Source organism: Marmota monax, unplaced genomic scaffold, assembly GCF_021218885.2.
Source record: "Marmota monax isolate L192 unplaced genomic scaffold, Marmota_monax_Labrador192_F-V1.1 WCK01_AAM20220418_F8-fsc00116, whole genome shotgun sequence".
NCBI classification, from domain to species: Eukaryota; Metazoa; Chordata; class Mammalia; order Rodentia; family Sciuridae; genus Marmota; species Marmota monax.
In genome coordinates, this window is record NW_026695220.1 from 181,526 (window position 1) to 199,112 (window position 17,587).

The 17,587-nt window shown below is 34.4% G+C and overlaps 1 protein-coding gene across 2 annotated transcripts in view; it reads right to left on the bottom strand.

The window, feature by feature from the left end:
- Col21a1 (collagen type XXI alpha 1 chain) overlaps positions 1–17,587 on the bottom strand; it is a 180,899-nt gene that overhangs the window by 85,623 nt on the left and 77,689 nt on the right. Inside the window, exons 5-11 of one of the 2 annotated variants that reach the window (XM_058575208.1) lie at positions 14,456–14,624; positions 14,103–14,319; positions 11,256–11,429; positions 10,084–10,161; positions 8,595–8,603; positions 8,177–8,260; positions 1,675–1,737 (exon numbers count right to left, since the gene is read on the bottom strand). In XM_058575208.1, the coding sequence (XP_058431191.1) occupies positions 1,675–1,737; positions 8,177–8,260; positions 8,595–8,603; positions 10,084–10,161; positions 11,256–11,429; positions 14,103–14,319; positions 14,456–14,624 (794 nt within the window). Of the gene's footprint in view, positions 1–1,674; positions 1,738–8,176; positions 8,444–8,594; positions 8,604–10,083; positions 10,162–11,255; positions 11,430–14,102; positions 14,320–14,455; positions 14,625–17,587 lie in introns of those variants that run through there. The other variant, XM_058575205.1, reaches the window with a different exon arrangement.

A 17,587-nucleotide genomic window follows, 5' to 3' on the forward strand; every position in this document is an offset into this window, starting at 1 on the left:
CATACAGCAATTCCCAATGACCATTCCTTTATTACCTATTACCTCTCTAGAGGGGCTCACCTACTATCTAAGCCCTTCCCATGCAATGCTGGGGTCAAAGGCCTCAGTATATTAACACAGTTTCAAAGGTTGCCTAGTTTCTTTTATGTTGTTGTTCTTGTTTGTCTTGTTTTGTTTTTGTATTACATCCATTAGCAAACTTTTCTCAGGGACTTAAGTAACTCTCCTGATGATAGGAGTCTTAATGATTCAACATTAGGCCTCTGGCTCTTTCATTGAACAACATCATCACCACCACCACCACCATAATCATCATCATCATCACCATTTTTATACCAAGGTTTGAACTCAGGGGTGCTTAACCACTGAGTCATAACCCCAGCCTTTTTTATTTTGGGACAGAGTCTCACTAAGTTGCTTATGGTGTCACTAAGTTGCTGAGGCTGGCTCTGAACTTGCAATCCTACTGCCTTAGCCGCTCAAGCCACTAGGATTGCAGGAATTTGCCAACAAGTCTGACTTCCTGAAAACTATTGACTCACAGTACAAACCTTCCTACTCCTTCATGATAAAGTCTCTCAGGAGAAATATTTCTTGGTGAAAACTATTTTTTTAATATTCCAAAGCTAATTCTTGATATTTATTTACTTCTGCAAACATGATGACAGATGACTTATCTATAAATATTGCATAAAATGCTTTAAAGTTGATTTACATTCCCTTTCTGTGTCCCTAAATTTCTCTTAGAACCTTAGATAATATTATTTATTTAATCAGATTATAAGTGTGCTTCAGCACATATATTCTTAAAAAATGACATCACCTTTGAAAAGACTTTTAAGTTGAAAACTTCCATATACATAAAAAGAAAAGACAAAAGGATTTATTATGATACTGAAAGTCGCTGGTCAATATTTTTCATTGTAGTAAAGATGTATATAATCATGAAGTAGGATCATGAAGTGTCTAGAACAGCACAGAGGAGCACAATGCCTGCTCTAGGCCTGCACTCACACGCCATCTGTAGCTACAAAGCACTCTAAGGGACCTCATCAAATCTGATCCCCAGGCAACCCTGTGTCAACAATGCTGCTTCTTTGGCCAAGCTGACTGTAATGTTTCCCTCACTTTTACTAAATTTAGGTCGCTATCTTTCTTATTCTACCTGACTTTGCTTTTCTTAGAGCGTTTACTTTAGAAAATGATTCAACATTAGGCCTCTCTTTGAAATACAAATTTTTTAATAGCTTCTTACTAGTTTTACAACCCAGGAATGGCTTCTCAAGGACCTCCTTGCCATCCTTTTATATCATCCTCAGGGAAGACAGCATCCTGATCTTGCAAAGCTGGAGACTATCTTTAATGGGTGCCAAATAGAAGCAAATACAGGTGGGCTAATCACGGAAGAAAATATTTGAAAAATTGAGGAATAACTCAATGTGTTCCATCTCAAAACCCTACCTTCCTTCTAAGTCCTCCAGTACTTTTCTACTAGCGTGCCCAGCATTTAAAACCTTTCTCTCCCTTTGTTTCAGCAGCATTGAGCCAGTTCTCTCTCCCCGAGGGCAGTAGTCTTGAATAAAGTCATCTTTGCCTGTTTAGCTGTGCCCAGTGCAATTTTTACTTTGACACTATAATCCCAGTACTGGAGATGACTAAGCTTTCAGTACTCACAGGCTTACCATCTTGACCAGGTTGTCCAGGGTAGCCAGGGTTCCCAGGCAGTCCAGGGTCACCCTAGACAGGGGGAAAAAAAAGTTTCTCAATACAAAACATCCAACCACATTGCTGCGGTCAGGGCCAATAAAGGTTTGAAATCAGTTCTATTATTTGAAGCATTTTGTAGATTTTTTTTAAAGAAGACATTTCAAAACAGACTTAAGAAAATTATGCTTCATTTTAAATACCTACCTTAAAAAAATAATGCCTTAATTATATAAAACTAAATGATTTTTTTCTGTGAGAATGCTGGGTATAACAAGTGAAGTGTTTTTTTTCCTGGAGCAAAATGTCAGCATTTATGGGAGGATACATTTTTTTGGATTTTGAACAGATTGCACAGTGCCACAGCAAATGTTTTTCATGATGGCAATATTTGACTCTTGAGTCTATAGATTTAACTCTGTTATGAATGTTGCACCCCAGGTACCAATACCCTATAATGTAATAATTCAGTTCATAAAATAATTACTTAAAGAACAGTCCACAAGCCTAGCACATGCCTGTAATCAATAATATTCAGGAGGCTGAGGCAGGAGGATTGCAAGTTCAAGGCCAGTATAGGCAACTTAGTGACACCCTGTCTCAAAATTTTAAAAAGGGCTGAAAATATAGCACAGTGATAAAGCACTGTGCTATATTTGGACACTTTTAAAAATGTCCAAATCCATGTGATCTCACACATGGGACTCAGGTTAAAACTTCATGGCAATCATTTCTTTCAATGGTGTCAAATGTAATACTCTGCCTATATCGCATTTGAGAAAAATGTCAAAACTCCAAACTTTGAATATGTTCATGAAAACAGGTCCCTGGTCAGACAACTCAGTCCCAATCTTCATAGTCCTTCAGTGCATGTAATGCCTAAGAAATTAAGAAATGCCTTTGTCCTCACAAACGTGAGATCTTGCAAGAACACTGTGCTTTCCACATAGTAGTGAGGCCAGCACATTCTATAGAATTCCAGCATGTTGTCCTATGCCAGTACTGATCATCCAGATGGTCACCAACCATAAAATATAGCATTAAAGAACCATTTTTCTTGTGAGGCGAAGGTGCTTTCTAACTTAATTCTAAGAAATACTTCAAAAGTAATATTCGTCCATCTCTGAGTCCATGAAGTTCATATGGGACATTCTTCTGGAAAATATGAAGTCTCCACCATCAGTATCAGTAAACTTCTGCAAAGGGAACTAATTCCATTCAATAATAACTCTTCCTTGTTTTGAATCAAGAAATCATCCACACAGGACTCTGGCAATTAAGACTACTTTTATAGAGCCAAATTTGCTGATCTGAAAACTACTTTGGACTCCTGGCTACGGAGGCATGTTCCTGAAACATAACAGGAAAGATGGAAAGAACTATGTGAACTCTGTTCAGGAACCCATAAAGAAGTGATGGGCTATTCACTTACCAGTGGCCCTTCCAAAGGCTTAGCAAGAGGAAAGGCTGAGAAGAAGGAAATGTCATTTTTCAAACAGAGAGAGAAGAGCTATAAATCCAGGAGGAAAGACAATTTGTAATTCTAATTCAAGGACTTGCAGTTCTGGCTGTGTGTTAGGGAGCAACTTTCTGGGTCTCTAGGGATTTAGAATTTCTCTTATTTGAAAAGGTTCACACTAGCCTCCAGCCTCTGGACCATCAGTCCTGACCCGTGTTCAGAGTGGACTTCCTGCCTTTCAACAAATTCCATCTTAACTTTCTGTTTGGAAAAAAAGATTTTTCTCCTTTTCCACTTAGGCATCAATAAGACAAACTTCTCTGACATTGAAGTGTCCATGTCACTATTTTCTCCTGGTGTCTTTCTCTCTTTTCCTATTGAAATAGTATGGCAGCTCTTATATCACATCACTTTTTCACACCTAGTGTCTTCTCAAAGTTTTCCCTTCGTTAATCTTCACTTATCCTCTGGAGTGAGGCTCCATGAAAAGAAGGTCTATAATTTCTATTTTTTTTTTTGGTGCAATGCTGGGTATCAAGTAGAGATTCAATAAATATATTCTACTGATTTATTTAAAATCAAATCTGTCAACAACCTACTTACATTGCAGAATATTAACTATCAGCAAAACCTGGGAAATCAAAAGGATTTGGAAAGTTTAATCATTATTATGATGAGCTGAAATAAATTTTGGCACAAGAAGAAAAGCCACTCATGTGCTTTTATGCTGCATAAAAGTATAAAACATATTAACAATGATTTACATTGATGAAACCTAAGTTATCAAAGAGAAAATATCACCCACAAGATAGATCCAGTCAGACCGGATCTATCTATGATCATAACAGTGATCAACACCAGCATGAGGGAAATTAATCTCTTTAGCAGATTGTATTATTGCTGGTAAATCTTATGGATAATTTTGACTGTTTCCCTCACTGAATTATTTGCAAAAGTTCAGGTAGGTTTAGAGTTGTTCCCATAAAACTTAAAGAATAAGCCCAAACTACTTTAACTGATTAGCAAGAAGACCAATTAAAATAAAATTCTATTTTATTACTATTAAAGCAAACACCTAACCTTTGTTTATTGCTTATTATATACGGAGCACTGCTTTAAAGATTCACATACATTAAATTAGCTAACCCTCATAATAATCCTATGAAGAAGGTACTTTGATTATTTCACTTTTCTATCTAGGGAAACTGAGGCCCACAGAGGTTAGGTAATCTGCCAAGGTCACACAGCAGTGGCAAAGATGACATTCTAAAACAGCCAATTCAGTTCCACAGTCTATACTCCTAAACACTATTATTCCTGCTCACATGATCAAATGCATATGTTGATCAGACATATGGACCACTTTAAAATCTAACTTGAAAAAAAAATCCAAATACATTAAATTAAACATATGACTTACTATTATACAACTGTGACTAAATTTCCCAATCCTTTTTCTTCTAGTTTACTTGAAACATTTGCACATTTTGAATTTTAAAAATATGTGCTCCACTGAAAAGGAATACTTATTTATGCTGAAATGAATTTGTGGCATAGGATTTTTAAGTTGTTGACAGGAGTGGAACCATCAGGGACTAAGGTGAAACATCTCTGGATAAGGCCACTTATGAAGTATAAACATGAACCATTAATGTAAGAAATGGAGTTGTGCTTGCAGAAGTAAGCTGATGTTTCAAGTTGTGCATCTGAAACAAAGCCCTTAACCATGTTTATAAGCCTTCTTCTCAAAAATCCTTAAGCCTCCAGGCCACTCTGGCCTCCTTGGGAATATGTGAACTAAAATTGATTTTTACCATTCTCCACAACCAGTGTTTTCCCTTCCTTGGCACTCAAGAAATCCATTCTTCAGGTTACAAAGAATTCATCAAGTCTATAAAAATTAGCATAAGAATGTTGATATCCAGTGGCCCCCAAAAGTTTCAAAGAGACTTTGGAACTTCAATAGTCCAAAGGAATCTCTAATTGATAGAATTATTAGGGTGAAACAAAAGCCTCAGCAGGAAGATGACTATAGCAAAAGAGATATTTCTGAGCAAAGATGTCATTAATAAATTATTCCAACCTGGAAAAGAAGGGAAAATGCTTTCTTTCCACTTCTGAACGAATTTTAACGTTTAAGTTAGAACAAATGTGAGGAGGTTGCTTTCACAAATGTTTCTATCACTGTGGAATAGGGAAAGAAGTATCATTTACGTGTACAGGCATCTGAAAGGAAGTCACTTGCATACTGGGGATGCCTCAGCTTTTGTGAAGTAAGAGACAGTTCATATAGGATAACTGGGGGGACTGGGGGAATCTTATTTTTTCAATGATCCCATAATTCATTCAATAAAAAATCGTAACTATGAAGCACTGTGCCTAACACTAGAATTCCAAGGAGAATTTCCTTCTTATTAACCTTCACTGTAAACAAAAGAAGTGCTTGTGTGTAAGAATTATCCTGATAAATTGATTATCCCATTAATTTACTCATTCTCTTTATTTGAAATTAATGGGCCAAATGTCCAAAGACAGGTGTATTTTTTGACGCTTGATGAAAAGTTATAATGCCATGATAAGTGTGGAGTGCCATAATCACTTGAACCTGTTTTTGCAACAGGATTGGGATATTTTTCAGAAATTGACAGAGCTTTAAGTAGACAAATTTCTTTATCTTAAATAGGTGTTTATCCTCCTATTTACCCAGGAATTCTTCTTCTGTTTCAGTCTCATGATGAACTCTGCTCCCAGAACCCTATTTCTGGCTAATAGAAAGGCTAGATCTGCTTCTCACAGGTGACTTTGTTTGATGGACACGGGCAAAATTTTCCAGAAACCATCTAACAAAAATAGCCAATAAGCTTCAGTGAACTCTAAAATACAATCATCTTACCTGCTTTAGTTTGGGCTCTGTTGAACTAATAAAAACCAGATTGATATTGAAAGCTAAAAAATCTCTAAAAGATGTGCAACTCAAATGTTGCTAGGGGTTTCTGTTTTTCACATATAGGTCCCTGACCTGGGTAAGGAACAACCTCCAGGGAAAAAAAGCCCTAAAAGGATGGAAGAGAGAGAGAGAGAGAGAGAGAGAGAGAGAGAGAGAGAGAGAGAGAATGAATGTGAATGTGTGTTCGTTCCTGTAATCCTGCCAGATTTCCTGAACAAAATGGAAAGCAGATCAAGAAGGCACGCCAATTTCAAGAGTGGTGGAAACTGCAATTTCACTTAAAGTAGTAGGTGGCAATGGGGATAGATCATGACTAACAAAAGAGAATGAAAATGAAAAACACGTGAAACTGGGAGAAACTGGAAATTAAAGGCTTGACCAGATAAAACAATGGTGTGCTAAAAAATTTGCTGTGAAAATATAAAATTAAGTTACACTAAGAGGTACCTATTAGTTCAGAAATTAATTATTCAAAAACATCAGAGTCTTCAAGTGCCTCTCTAATGGCAGGCAGCCCCCTACAGTCCATGGAGATGGCCCGAGCCTCCCTGGGAGGCAGGAAAGGACCATTGAAAGGTTTATGATTTCCCCATTATATCTCTGGAGAATCAAACTATTTTTATGTATAATATTCCAAGGTGAATAGTTATATAAATATTTTTAATAAAGAATCTTTTGGTACAACATACTCATCTGTTTTACAAAGTGTCTTCTTCTAAGAAGTGTAGGTGTTTCTCTCTTACATCACAGCATCCTAAACAATATGTAGTAACTTTAACTAATGAACACTTGGGTTAACTTTCCTAAATGCAATCTAAAAATAAATGACAATAATAAACGATTTACATGGTATGTACTGCACTCAAATTCCAAGTCAAATAGATGTTTATTTGGAATGAGTTACTGAACATACATTTCTTAAACTACATTTATTTCTTAAGTTCAACAGATAGGCATGGAAATGATGGAAAAACATGCAAAAAAAAAAAGATGGGAAGAAATTAATGATTTTAGATCACATGCTGGGTAGTGAAATGGATTGCATTTTTATATGAATGTATGAATATGCCACAATGAAATCTACCATTCTTTTAATTAATATGAACCAATAATTTTTTAGGAATAAATTACATCAGTAGTTTGAAAACTAGCCATTGTATTAAAACAATCTTAAAATTCAGTCCAAATGAAACTTGCAATTCATATTAAACAAAAATTAGTATGGTCACTTCAAATAAGAAGGTGTCAAAACACACAAACATTCTTTTTGTCTACAGAATTAGACCTTCTTTGAAGTTAGATATCATTTTTATGTTATGTAAGGAGTATTTTTAAATAATATTTAATGCACAAAATTTATCTAGAGTGGACAAACAATTTCTTAGGATCTTAGCATATATCTAAGTGATACTATAATAAGCATCAACTTAGTAGCATTCATATTTAATAGCATAAGAATATATCAGAACATACTGTTATGTAAAAAGTAACTAGCTACAACCCTGCACAAGATAGCTCCAAGGATATGAATATGTATATATACATATGTATGTAAATAATTAAATACAATTGGACCAAAAAATATTCTCCAAAAGTAATTATTATATGTTTAAATGAAATAAATACATATGCCTCCATTTATAGAATTAGACATTAAACAATATTAAAGTCAAGTCAAACATTTTTACTTCATGTTTTTCATCTGAAAATCATTTTGGCAAATTAGATATTTAAAAATTTAAAGCATAACTTAACAGCTGTTTTTTATTCATTTATTTTTTAACCAGGTTGGAAGGAAATATCATTCTTGGGCTCTAATAGCAGTATTTGGGGAAAAAAAAACAATAATGGGACCTCAATTTAATGTGTATCAGTGGGATCAGTTTTAGTTTAAAAGCACAGTTCCAAATAGAATACACTTTTTAGAAACCACACTAATACTCAGGTTTTTAACGGTTGTAAGGCAGTAGGAGGGAACTTCACAATGGGGTCAATGGCAATTAAGAATTTCTGCCTTTGAGCAATACTGACTTTTAACAAAAAACAGTATGGTTTGTATTACTCACTTTGGGACCTTGTAGTCCTGGATTTCCTGGAGGACAGATACAGGGAGCTGGAGTCGAACCTACGTCACTTGGACCATTAAGGCACTGCAAAGACAAAAATGGAACTAATCAACAAATGTGGAAAGAAAGATAGACAGCTAAATATTGATATAGATAGAACTAGCTTTATCTATATATACACACATATGTATGTGTATGTATCCATATGTAAAATGGTAAAGATATAGTTACTTTCCAATTTTATTTAGCTCAATCTGCTAAGAAATTCCAAATCACAAAAAAAAAATCAATAAGAAGTACATTCAAATTATATAAAATGGGTTCTATTTGTCTAATATACTTACAGCTGAAGAGAGGAAGCTAACTGGTCCCACAACACAAACATTACCTTAAGGAGAATAAAAATATCCAAGCCTACCTCTCCATTCTGAAAGAAAAACAACACATGTGTTTTAAAATAGGTTTTTAATTATATTTCTAAATTATCTTTGTCATTTACAAGTAGTTTGTTGTCCCAATACAAAGTGTCAAATCTAGAAATAAAACATTTGCTTACACCTATCCTAAAATGTACTTATCTACACAGATTTCTGCTACATCTATAAAAGATAAAAGAAAATATAGGCGAAGAGTGGAAGGCAAAAATCAAAGCACTGAAGCTTCTTGATATAATGACCATGCAAGAACAAAAATACCTTAAGGTGATATTCAGAAGCTGTACTGAACTATTTGGAAATTATTTAAAACACAGAAAAAAGAAGCCAAAGATAACTGCTTCCATTAAAATTTTATTCATTTTACTGTAGAAGAGCTTCTCAACTTATTGCTGAGTATCACACAATTTTAAATAGGTTAATATAATCTTTCCAAACAGTAACAAATGAGATCAGTACATACAATAAACTCTCAAATGCCATGACTTCAAATATTTTAGGAAAGATTTATATTCCAATTTATAAGTATCTAAAAATAAAACCATAGTATTTAAATGATTAACAATCTAGAAAACCTAAGAATGAGTCATTTCTCAAAAGTTCCATATTTGATTTTATTACAGATTCTTTAAATGTGCTGCTCGATGTTCTCAACTCTTCTTTACATGTGGTCTCATTACATGGTTTGTTAGAGAAATAAATGATGATAGCACAACTATGCAAATTAAAAGAATCATGGACAGTCCAAACCTCACTGAGAATCCACATTGTCAAAAAGTTGTCCAGCATTGTATGTTTTTCCATTAAAATAATTCACAATTTTTTGCTTAGGGCAAAAAGGGATGGATTACACACACACACACACACACACACACACAAACACACACACACACACATAGTCATACACTATAAAATTTTAGCTTATAATCATTTTCCTTTCTATCCCATTAATAAAAATGACTAAATAAATAGGAAATTCCCTTAAATTCTAGAACCATAAGAAAACCTTACTGAGGTAGCAACAACAAAAATAAAATCATTCATTTTAAGTTCAGAAAATGTGCTAGTGAACAGTGAACAGGAAATTTATTTCCTACTCATCAGAAATATATAGTTTGGAATGTTTTGTCTTATGTTTAATTAAGTAGAAAAATGTTCTTTACATACTGATATTTATACGAAGCAATCTAAGTCTTTGGAGCAGGTGTATTCCTGCTTCATCTGAGCACTGGAATAATCACAGCAAAAAGTGATGTGGGGAGAAATCACTTACTGGTGCTTTCATTCATACTTGCACAGTGACATAATTTATTTCAGTTATGAACTTCAAACTATGTATCGCTCTATTTAACTTTGATAATAAAGATTAACTCTACATATTAAATAAGTCTTGGGCATTATCTACTTTTCATTTATTGTTTTGAAAGTACTAAAGCAATACTTGGGAGAAAAAAAATAACCCATCTCACTTACAAATCCAGGAATCTCACATGCTGTCTCGCGGTTGTTCTGCTCTGGGTCACAGTAGATTCGCAACTTTTGGACATCAAACTAGGAATATAAATACAGTATAGTTAAAGTTGAGGCATGAGCTAACTGTTTTATAAAAGCAACTCAAATATGTAGAAACTGCTGCTATGGTTGGTCATTTGATAAGGTTTAGATCCCAGCATTTAGCTAAAACAATAAAAACACAGAGGTTGAATACCCAACATATATTATAAAGATGTGATGCACCCTAAGCACCAAGAACAAATCTGATTTTCTTCAGGAACCCAGTGAAGCTTTTTTAATATCCCTGTATTGAGAGCTAGTCTAGAAAGCATTTCCTAAGGTACATAAAACCTTTCCCAGGTTTTTTTGTATTTACCCTAAATCTCTACAACATTCCAGATCATATGGGGGTAACCTCCAGAGGCCATTCTGGGTTTATAGACTTAGTTGCTGGGATGGAATGCACCAGTTACTGTGTAAATATTTACTACAATTTGACTTAAAGCATTAATACATAGTGACCGTGTGAGTAACCACACATTTGAAAATGACAGAGTCTTCCTGTAACAGAAACAAAGCGGGAGGGAAATACTCTTACCAATTAAAGATTTTCCCAGAAATGTTTTTTAACTACAAACTATTAACCCAAACACAGACTCTAAATAGCTGTCATAAAAGTAAAAATAAAACTTTTAAAAGTATGAACTGCACAAAACACAATCACTTTATTTTTAAGCAATAGTTTTGTTTGTGAAGGACTCTGACATGCATTAATCTAATTTTATCTTCACAGCTGCAAAGAAATTTTTATAGTTCTCACTTACAGCTCTAAACATATTCCCCATTCCAAATCCATTATTTGAACTGATTCTCCTGGGAAATATGAAATTAATGTTTCCTAGAATTCTACCCTCTGCCCAGGGGATTATTTTTCTAAGATTTTTTTTTATAAAATAGATAAAGTCAAATTTTGCATTTGAATACACACATAAGATTACAAAATTTCACCCATGAACTGACCATATTTCAATTAAAATTTAAAGAGAATTCACGATTAAGCCTAATAAGGTTGATTTAGTAAATACTAAAAGAGAGAGGACAGCAGAAATTCGATTTTATCCAATGTAAAAAATAAATCATTATTCTACTACCTGAACAGTTTCTTCTTTCCCAGAGTATTTTCCAATTTGGGTTTGCCCACTGATGAAGATCCCTAAAGATGGATGTAAGGGCTTATTGTCAATTTGTTGATCATCAATAAACAGAGTTACATCTTGCTCTGTTACTAAGAGACGAATTTGATGCCAGCCTTCATCAAATAATGTCTATGAGAAGAAAATATGAAAGATTCACAAATAAAACCCTTAACTATTTTTCACTGTCTTCCTACTTAGAACCATTGTTAAGAAAATCTGAATCATGCTGATTTTCTGTGTTATATACTAATTCACCCTGCTCTAAGCTGGACCCCATATGCTATCCACCAACTCTTCTGTTAATCCCTACCTGAGTTCCTCTTACATATACCAATGTAGTTTTGCCAAACTATTTACTAAAACAACTCCCTCCTAGTCACTAATGAGATCTTGATCTCTGAATCCAAATGGCTCCTCTCATTCCTCATCCCACAGTCCAATTCTCTCGATATTCTCACACAATTTCCATAACTGAAAGAATCTTGGCCATCTTCATTTCATTCTCTTCTGTTGTTCATTCTTTATCACTTTGAGGGTTCTTCTTCCTCAACCTGCCCTATAAAGAGAGCATCCCTCACAGATCTGTCCTTGACGTCTTTCATTCTGCCCTCTGACTACCTCATCCATACCTACAAGCCAAACATTATTTCTATGTAGTAACTCCAATATCTACATCAATAGCATGGACCTCTCTCCTACACATAGGTCCCAAAATTCTAATACTCAGTAGAATAATCTTGCAAGGGTATCTCACAACCAGTTTAATGGAGTGTGTTACAAAATGAACTGTCCCCCAAACTTCCTTCCACTCCCAAATATTTCCCTTGCATGATAATACTCCCCTTTTCTAAAACATAAGTTTCTTTCTCTGAGTTGTAAAAACTCACCAGATACAATTATATCAACTATTTCTCTTAAAAGTTACTCAAATTCACCTCTCTATTTTCATTCTTACTGCCATAATTCAGGCTTGTGGTTATCTTGCTTTGTTTTCTAACATATTTCTGACTTTTCCCTCTCCAAGCCACCCTGCATATCTCCACTATAATTAATTTCTCTCAGTAAAGTTTTGTTAGAGGAGAAGCTCCATATTATCCATTTCTTTATTCCAAGTATCTGACATAATTGCAGGATAAAGCTGAAACCACTGTTTGGGGAACAAATAAGAAGGATTGCTTTGATCATGATACACCTATGATCAAGATCTTTGCATGAAACCCTGTTGTTCACTGAATAAAATCCAAACCAAATTGTATGGCTTTCCAGGATCCTCACAAATTGGGCTCATACCTTGCTAGCCTTTTCATTCATGCATTTCATACTCAAAACATGCCATTCTCTAAATAAAAACTGCATTTGGCTAGTCAATGCCAAACCATTGTCTCAATGTTCTCTTACATCTCTCCCCATCGAAAATCCTATATATTTTCCAAGATCCGATCCCCAAACCATGTCATTTACCATGATTTTCCCATATTTTGTGCTTTATACTTCAATTTAATACAAGTTATTTGAATATTCCATTATAAAAAACCTCCTTAAATTCCTCCACAGGAATTTGTGTTGGATAGACAGATTATTAGGTGTTTGGTTTTTTTTATAAAGAACCTAGCACCTTGGTTTTAATAAGGATAGCAGACCACAATTTTAAATTTAATATAGTAATTGAATGAAAAAAATTGTCCAAATGTAAAATATTCATATGTAACCAAGTACATTTCCTAAATTGTATAATATACCTTTAGGCTATCATAATTATAATAATGAGCAAAACTTAATTGTTTTTATCATTGCATCTGTATTATGAACACATGACTTAGAAAATAAACATTTTTCATTTATTAAATATATATTCCTTTGGGTGAAATAAAATGTACTCCTGATTTAAATAAATTCTATACTCATCAACTCATAGGACATGTCAATATAAAACAGTCCAACATGGACTTTGAAATTGACCATATTTAAATTCAATTCTTGATTAGTTGTTTTAGTCATCATTTTCATCACTGTGACCAAAGACCTGACAAGAACAATGTAAAGGAGGGAAAGTTTATTTTGGGGCTCATGATTTCATAGGTTTCAGTCCACAGATGGCTGACCCCATATCTCTGGTCCCAAGGTGAGGCAGAACATCATGGCAGAAGGGTACAGCCAAGGGAAACAGCTCAGAACAAGGCAATCAGGAAGCAGAGAGAGAGCTTCACGTACCATGAAGAAAAAATAAACCTTAAAGGCATGCCCCCAGTGACCTACTTCTTCCAGTACACCTTAACTGCCTACAGTTTCTACTCAGCTAATCAATGTCAGTGGACTAATCCACTGATTGGGTTAAAACTCTCATAATCTGATCATTTGCATCTCTGAACCTTATTGCATTGTCTCACAGGAGTGCATATCTAAACCACAAAGTAGCTGTTTTTCTTTGAGGGCACACTTAACCTTGAACATTGCTTTTTGTTGTTGTTGTTGTTGTTGTTGTTTTTGGTTTTTGTTTTGTGTTTGTTTTTGTCTACAAAATGGCAGTGATAGCTTCTTCACTGGATGGTTATTATCTTTAAATGTTCTTGACACCCAGTAATAGGAATATGAAATATGCTAATTTCCCCCACTCTTTGTCCTCATACTGATTTAGAAACAAATTTCCTTCCTCTTTGGTGGTGTTTCATAAATAACAAAATTTTAAAATATGAAGTCAACATCTTTTACCCATGTTAAAACTACAATCCTCACCCAACACACACAATCCTAATGATGTTTCCTCATGATTATGAACACCATAATCACACCTGGGCTCTTTACCTTAACTTGAGGGTCAGTGAAGGTGGCCACTTGTGAGCCATTAATTACACTGGTTGTTGTAAATGATAATGTTTTGTCCACACCATTTAAGGTAACTGCTATTTGTGGTTTTCCATCAATGGTTAATATTCTCCATAAATCCCACACTTTCTTGACTTTAAATCTCTGAGTAGAAACAAATACATAGGATGGAGGAAGACCTTCTGGGAAAACATTGCTAGAAAGAAAAGAACATGCATCAGTTTAAAGAATTCTCAGCACCTCTGCAAATATATATACACACACACACAGTGTGTATGTATATGTGTGTGTGTGTATACAATTTTTAAGTTGTATTAATATATAATGTTTACCTTGTAAATTCTGATAGATCAACTTTTGATGTTATTTCATATCCTTTTATCTTTGTTGGTGAGAGCTGAATTCTTTTCTTAACCTTTTTCTTTACACCTAAACCTAAAAGAATATCAAAACCCTTCTCATCGCGAGCTGCCACAGGAATTCGTGTTGGACAGACAGATTCTATAAAAGCAAATGCAGTAAAAACTGGTTACTCATGAACTTTTCCCACAAGAAAAGAAATATCAAGGGAAAAACACTACAGAATATAAGAATTACAAAATCTACCTGAGTATACAAACATGAGAAAATATGAAATTGTTTAGACATTCAAGAATGATATTTCAGTTGTCTTTTTTTCCCAGAAGGTGGATAAAATTAAGACGAAAATGCAACAGGGACATTTAATGGAGTGTTTCATGGACAACACTATGCTTAAGTTTGCAATATGGAGCAAAAGGTGATTACCTTGAGATAATCACCTTCTTCTGTAGCATTAAAGATGGGAAAGGCATTATAATACAATAAAAACTAGTGAAGTGGATTTTATGAGCCTATATGGGATAATGATAACCTGTAACATAGGACATCTTAGATAAACCAAGTTAGTTTAAAGCAAGAAAAAAGGTAGGGGTGGGGAACACAAGTCTAAATTCACAAATGAATTCCGAATAGACTAAAGTTATAATTTCATCTTACTCTAACTAGTTCAGAGACCATTAAGAATCAGAATGCTTAGGTGATGAGCAGATTTCCTTATTTATTTTACACTCTGGCTTTTCTGTTAAATCTCAGAGCTTAGTGATATCTAAGTACTCTGGTCTTGCTGGAGTCATAAGAAATGTGTTTTATTAAAATCTTGCCATGCACAGAAACCAAAGACTGTATATCTGGAGTCCAGACAGAACAATCAAAAATAATACTAGCAAGAGCAAAATAAATTATCCCAAAAGCAATCCACTTACTAAATATTAGATAAATATCAAAGAAGGCAGACCAAGATTCATACAATTTATTTTCTCATTCCAGATTGAATGACCTCATCCTCTTTTACTAGCAAATAACCCTAGTGCCTTGAAATCTATGATGCCTTGGACTGAACTGTCCCTCATATGAGGAAGTGTCTTCCAAATGCACAAGCAGCAACAATACAATATAGTAAGCATAGATTTTTATAACATTCCATTCAGTGTTAAGTCAGTGGATACAATAGGCTCCAAATAGCCTGTAGTACAACTTGTGCACAAACCAGAAAATAAAAATCTTTTGTACATCACCTCACTAACAATAGATTATGTTATTTTATTGACAAAAAGATAAAATGTAAGAAATGGAAATTCATCCTTGGCTTAGAAAATAGTTAAGTAGAATATAATTTTAAAAGCTAACACAATAGTAAAATAATTTGTTTGAGTTTGTCAATTTGGATATCAACCTTTTTCATTTTAAAATGATTTTACAATGACAGCTTTTGAGGTTACCCTTTCTTCTGTTTGACTGTTATGGGGAAAAGATAATGTGCTTTGTCTTTTCTTTACACATATCCAGACAGCAGTATTATCAAATTCCCTTACCTCATTCTTTACTCCTTTTCTCTTTCATTTTTAATTTGAATTGGCAGAACTTTTGTTGGACATTCAGTATATATAATTTGAACACAAAAACTATTGTTTAGGCTTTAAAGAAATAGGGGTTGTGGGTTTTTTGTTTTAACTAGACATCCAAGCACCTCTATTCACATGTCCCTGTGCTTCTGCTGACGTGGTCACTTCACCCAAGCTCCCACTGCAACAAAGTGATGTTGGCAAAATAAGGAATCAAACTCAGACCTGGGCTGACTCCAGAGATGGCTGGGATACTGTGCAGCCACAGGCCTCAGATTCATGGCGGGAGGGGGGGAAACAAACCAGGATATCTGACTTGCTTTACTCAGCACAATGTCTAAAACCATCCATGATGCAATACTTCTCAGTAGTTTATTCTTTTTTTGTTGCTATGTAGTATGAAATGTCCTAAGATGCATGCATCCACTTTCCTGTGGGAAGTCTTTGAGTTGTTTTCAGTGTTTGACTATTACAAATCTAAAACTGATCACACATTCCAGAACACATCTTTTGGTGGACATATGAGCTTAATTTTCCACAGAAAAGTACTTAGGAGTCAAGTTGCTGCTTCATTGGGTATGTGTGTGCTTCGCCCTAGTAAACAGTGCCAAATACTTTCCTAAAGTGGTTGTACAACTATTCTATCTCACAAGTAATTCCACTCACACTTAAGAGAGATAAAAGTATGTGCAGTTAGGTTATAGTTATTACACATAATATTTCAGAGAAAGAAAAGAGTTTAGACTATGCTATTCATATGTCCTTCTATGTTCATAATAAAAAGTTTTCTTTTAGCATTAATTAACTAGGTATTACTACAGATGCATCTTGATCCAATTATAAACACTAACAGCAAGGTTTGTATGTTCTAATTTGTATATTTTCATTTCACTTTTCCTATGAATATCCAAACATCAATTTTCATGCATAATAAAAAATGTTATTTCCTTATTTAAAACTATTGCTCCATCATATTTCATATCAGGGAAAATTTATGTTTTGGGATTTACACATCCCTGAAAATTTAAGTTACCCTAAATTCAGATTAGAATTTGACTCTTTTAATATAGAAATAGAATACAAAGTTTTCTATAGATTCTCTAAATAATTAATGAGCTTTTATGAAATACTTTATCCAATTCTAGCCTATCTACCAAGTTTCACCCTTGCTCTCAGCTCAGTGGGTGGAAATTGATGAATACTAGTGCTGGAGGGGCAGAAAAGAAAGGAATCGGGCTCAAGTGGGATTAGAAAAATTCATCATGGGCTGGGGATGTGGCTCAAGCGGTAGCGCGCTCGCCTGGCATGCGTGCGGCCCGGGTTCGATCCTCAGCACCACATACAAAACGAAGATGTTGTATCCGCCGATAACTAAAAAATAAATATTAAAATTTAAAAAAAAAAAAGAAAGAAAAATTCATCATGAAATCATGGGAGCTAAAATACTTGCCACCTCCACAAAAATTCCAATCATCCTGGCCATAGTCCCTGCTAAGTATACCCATACCCCTTAGGACTTTTATTGAACTACAAATTGAACTA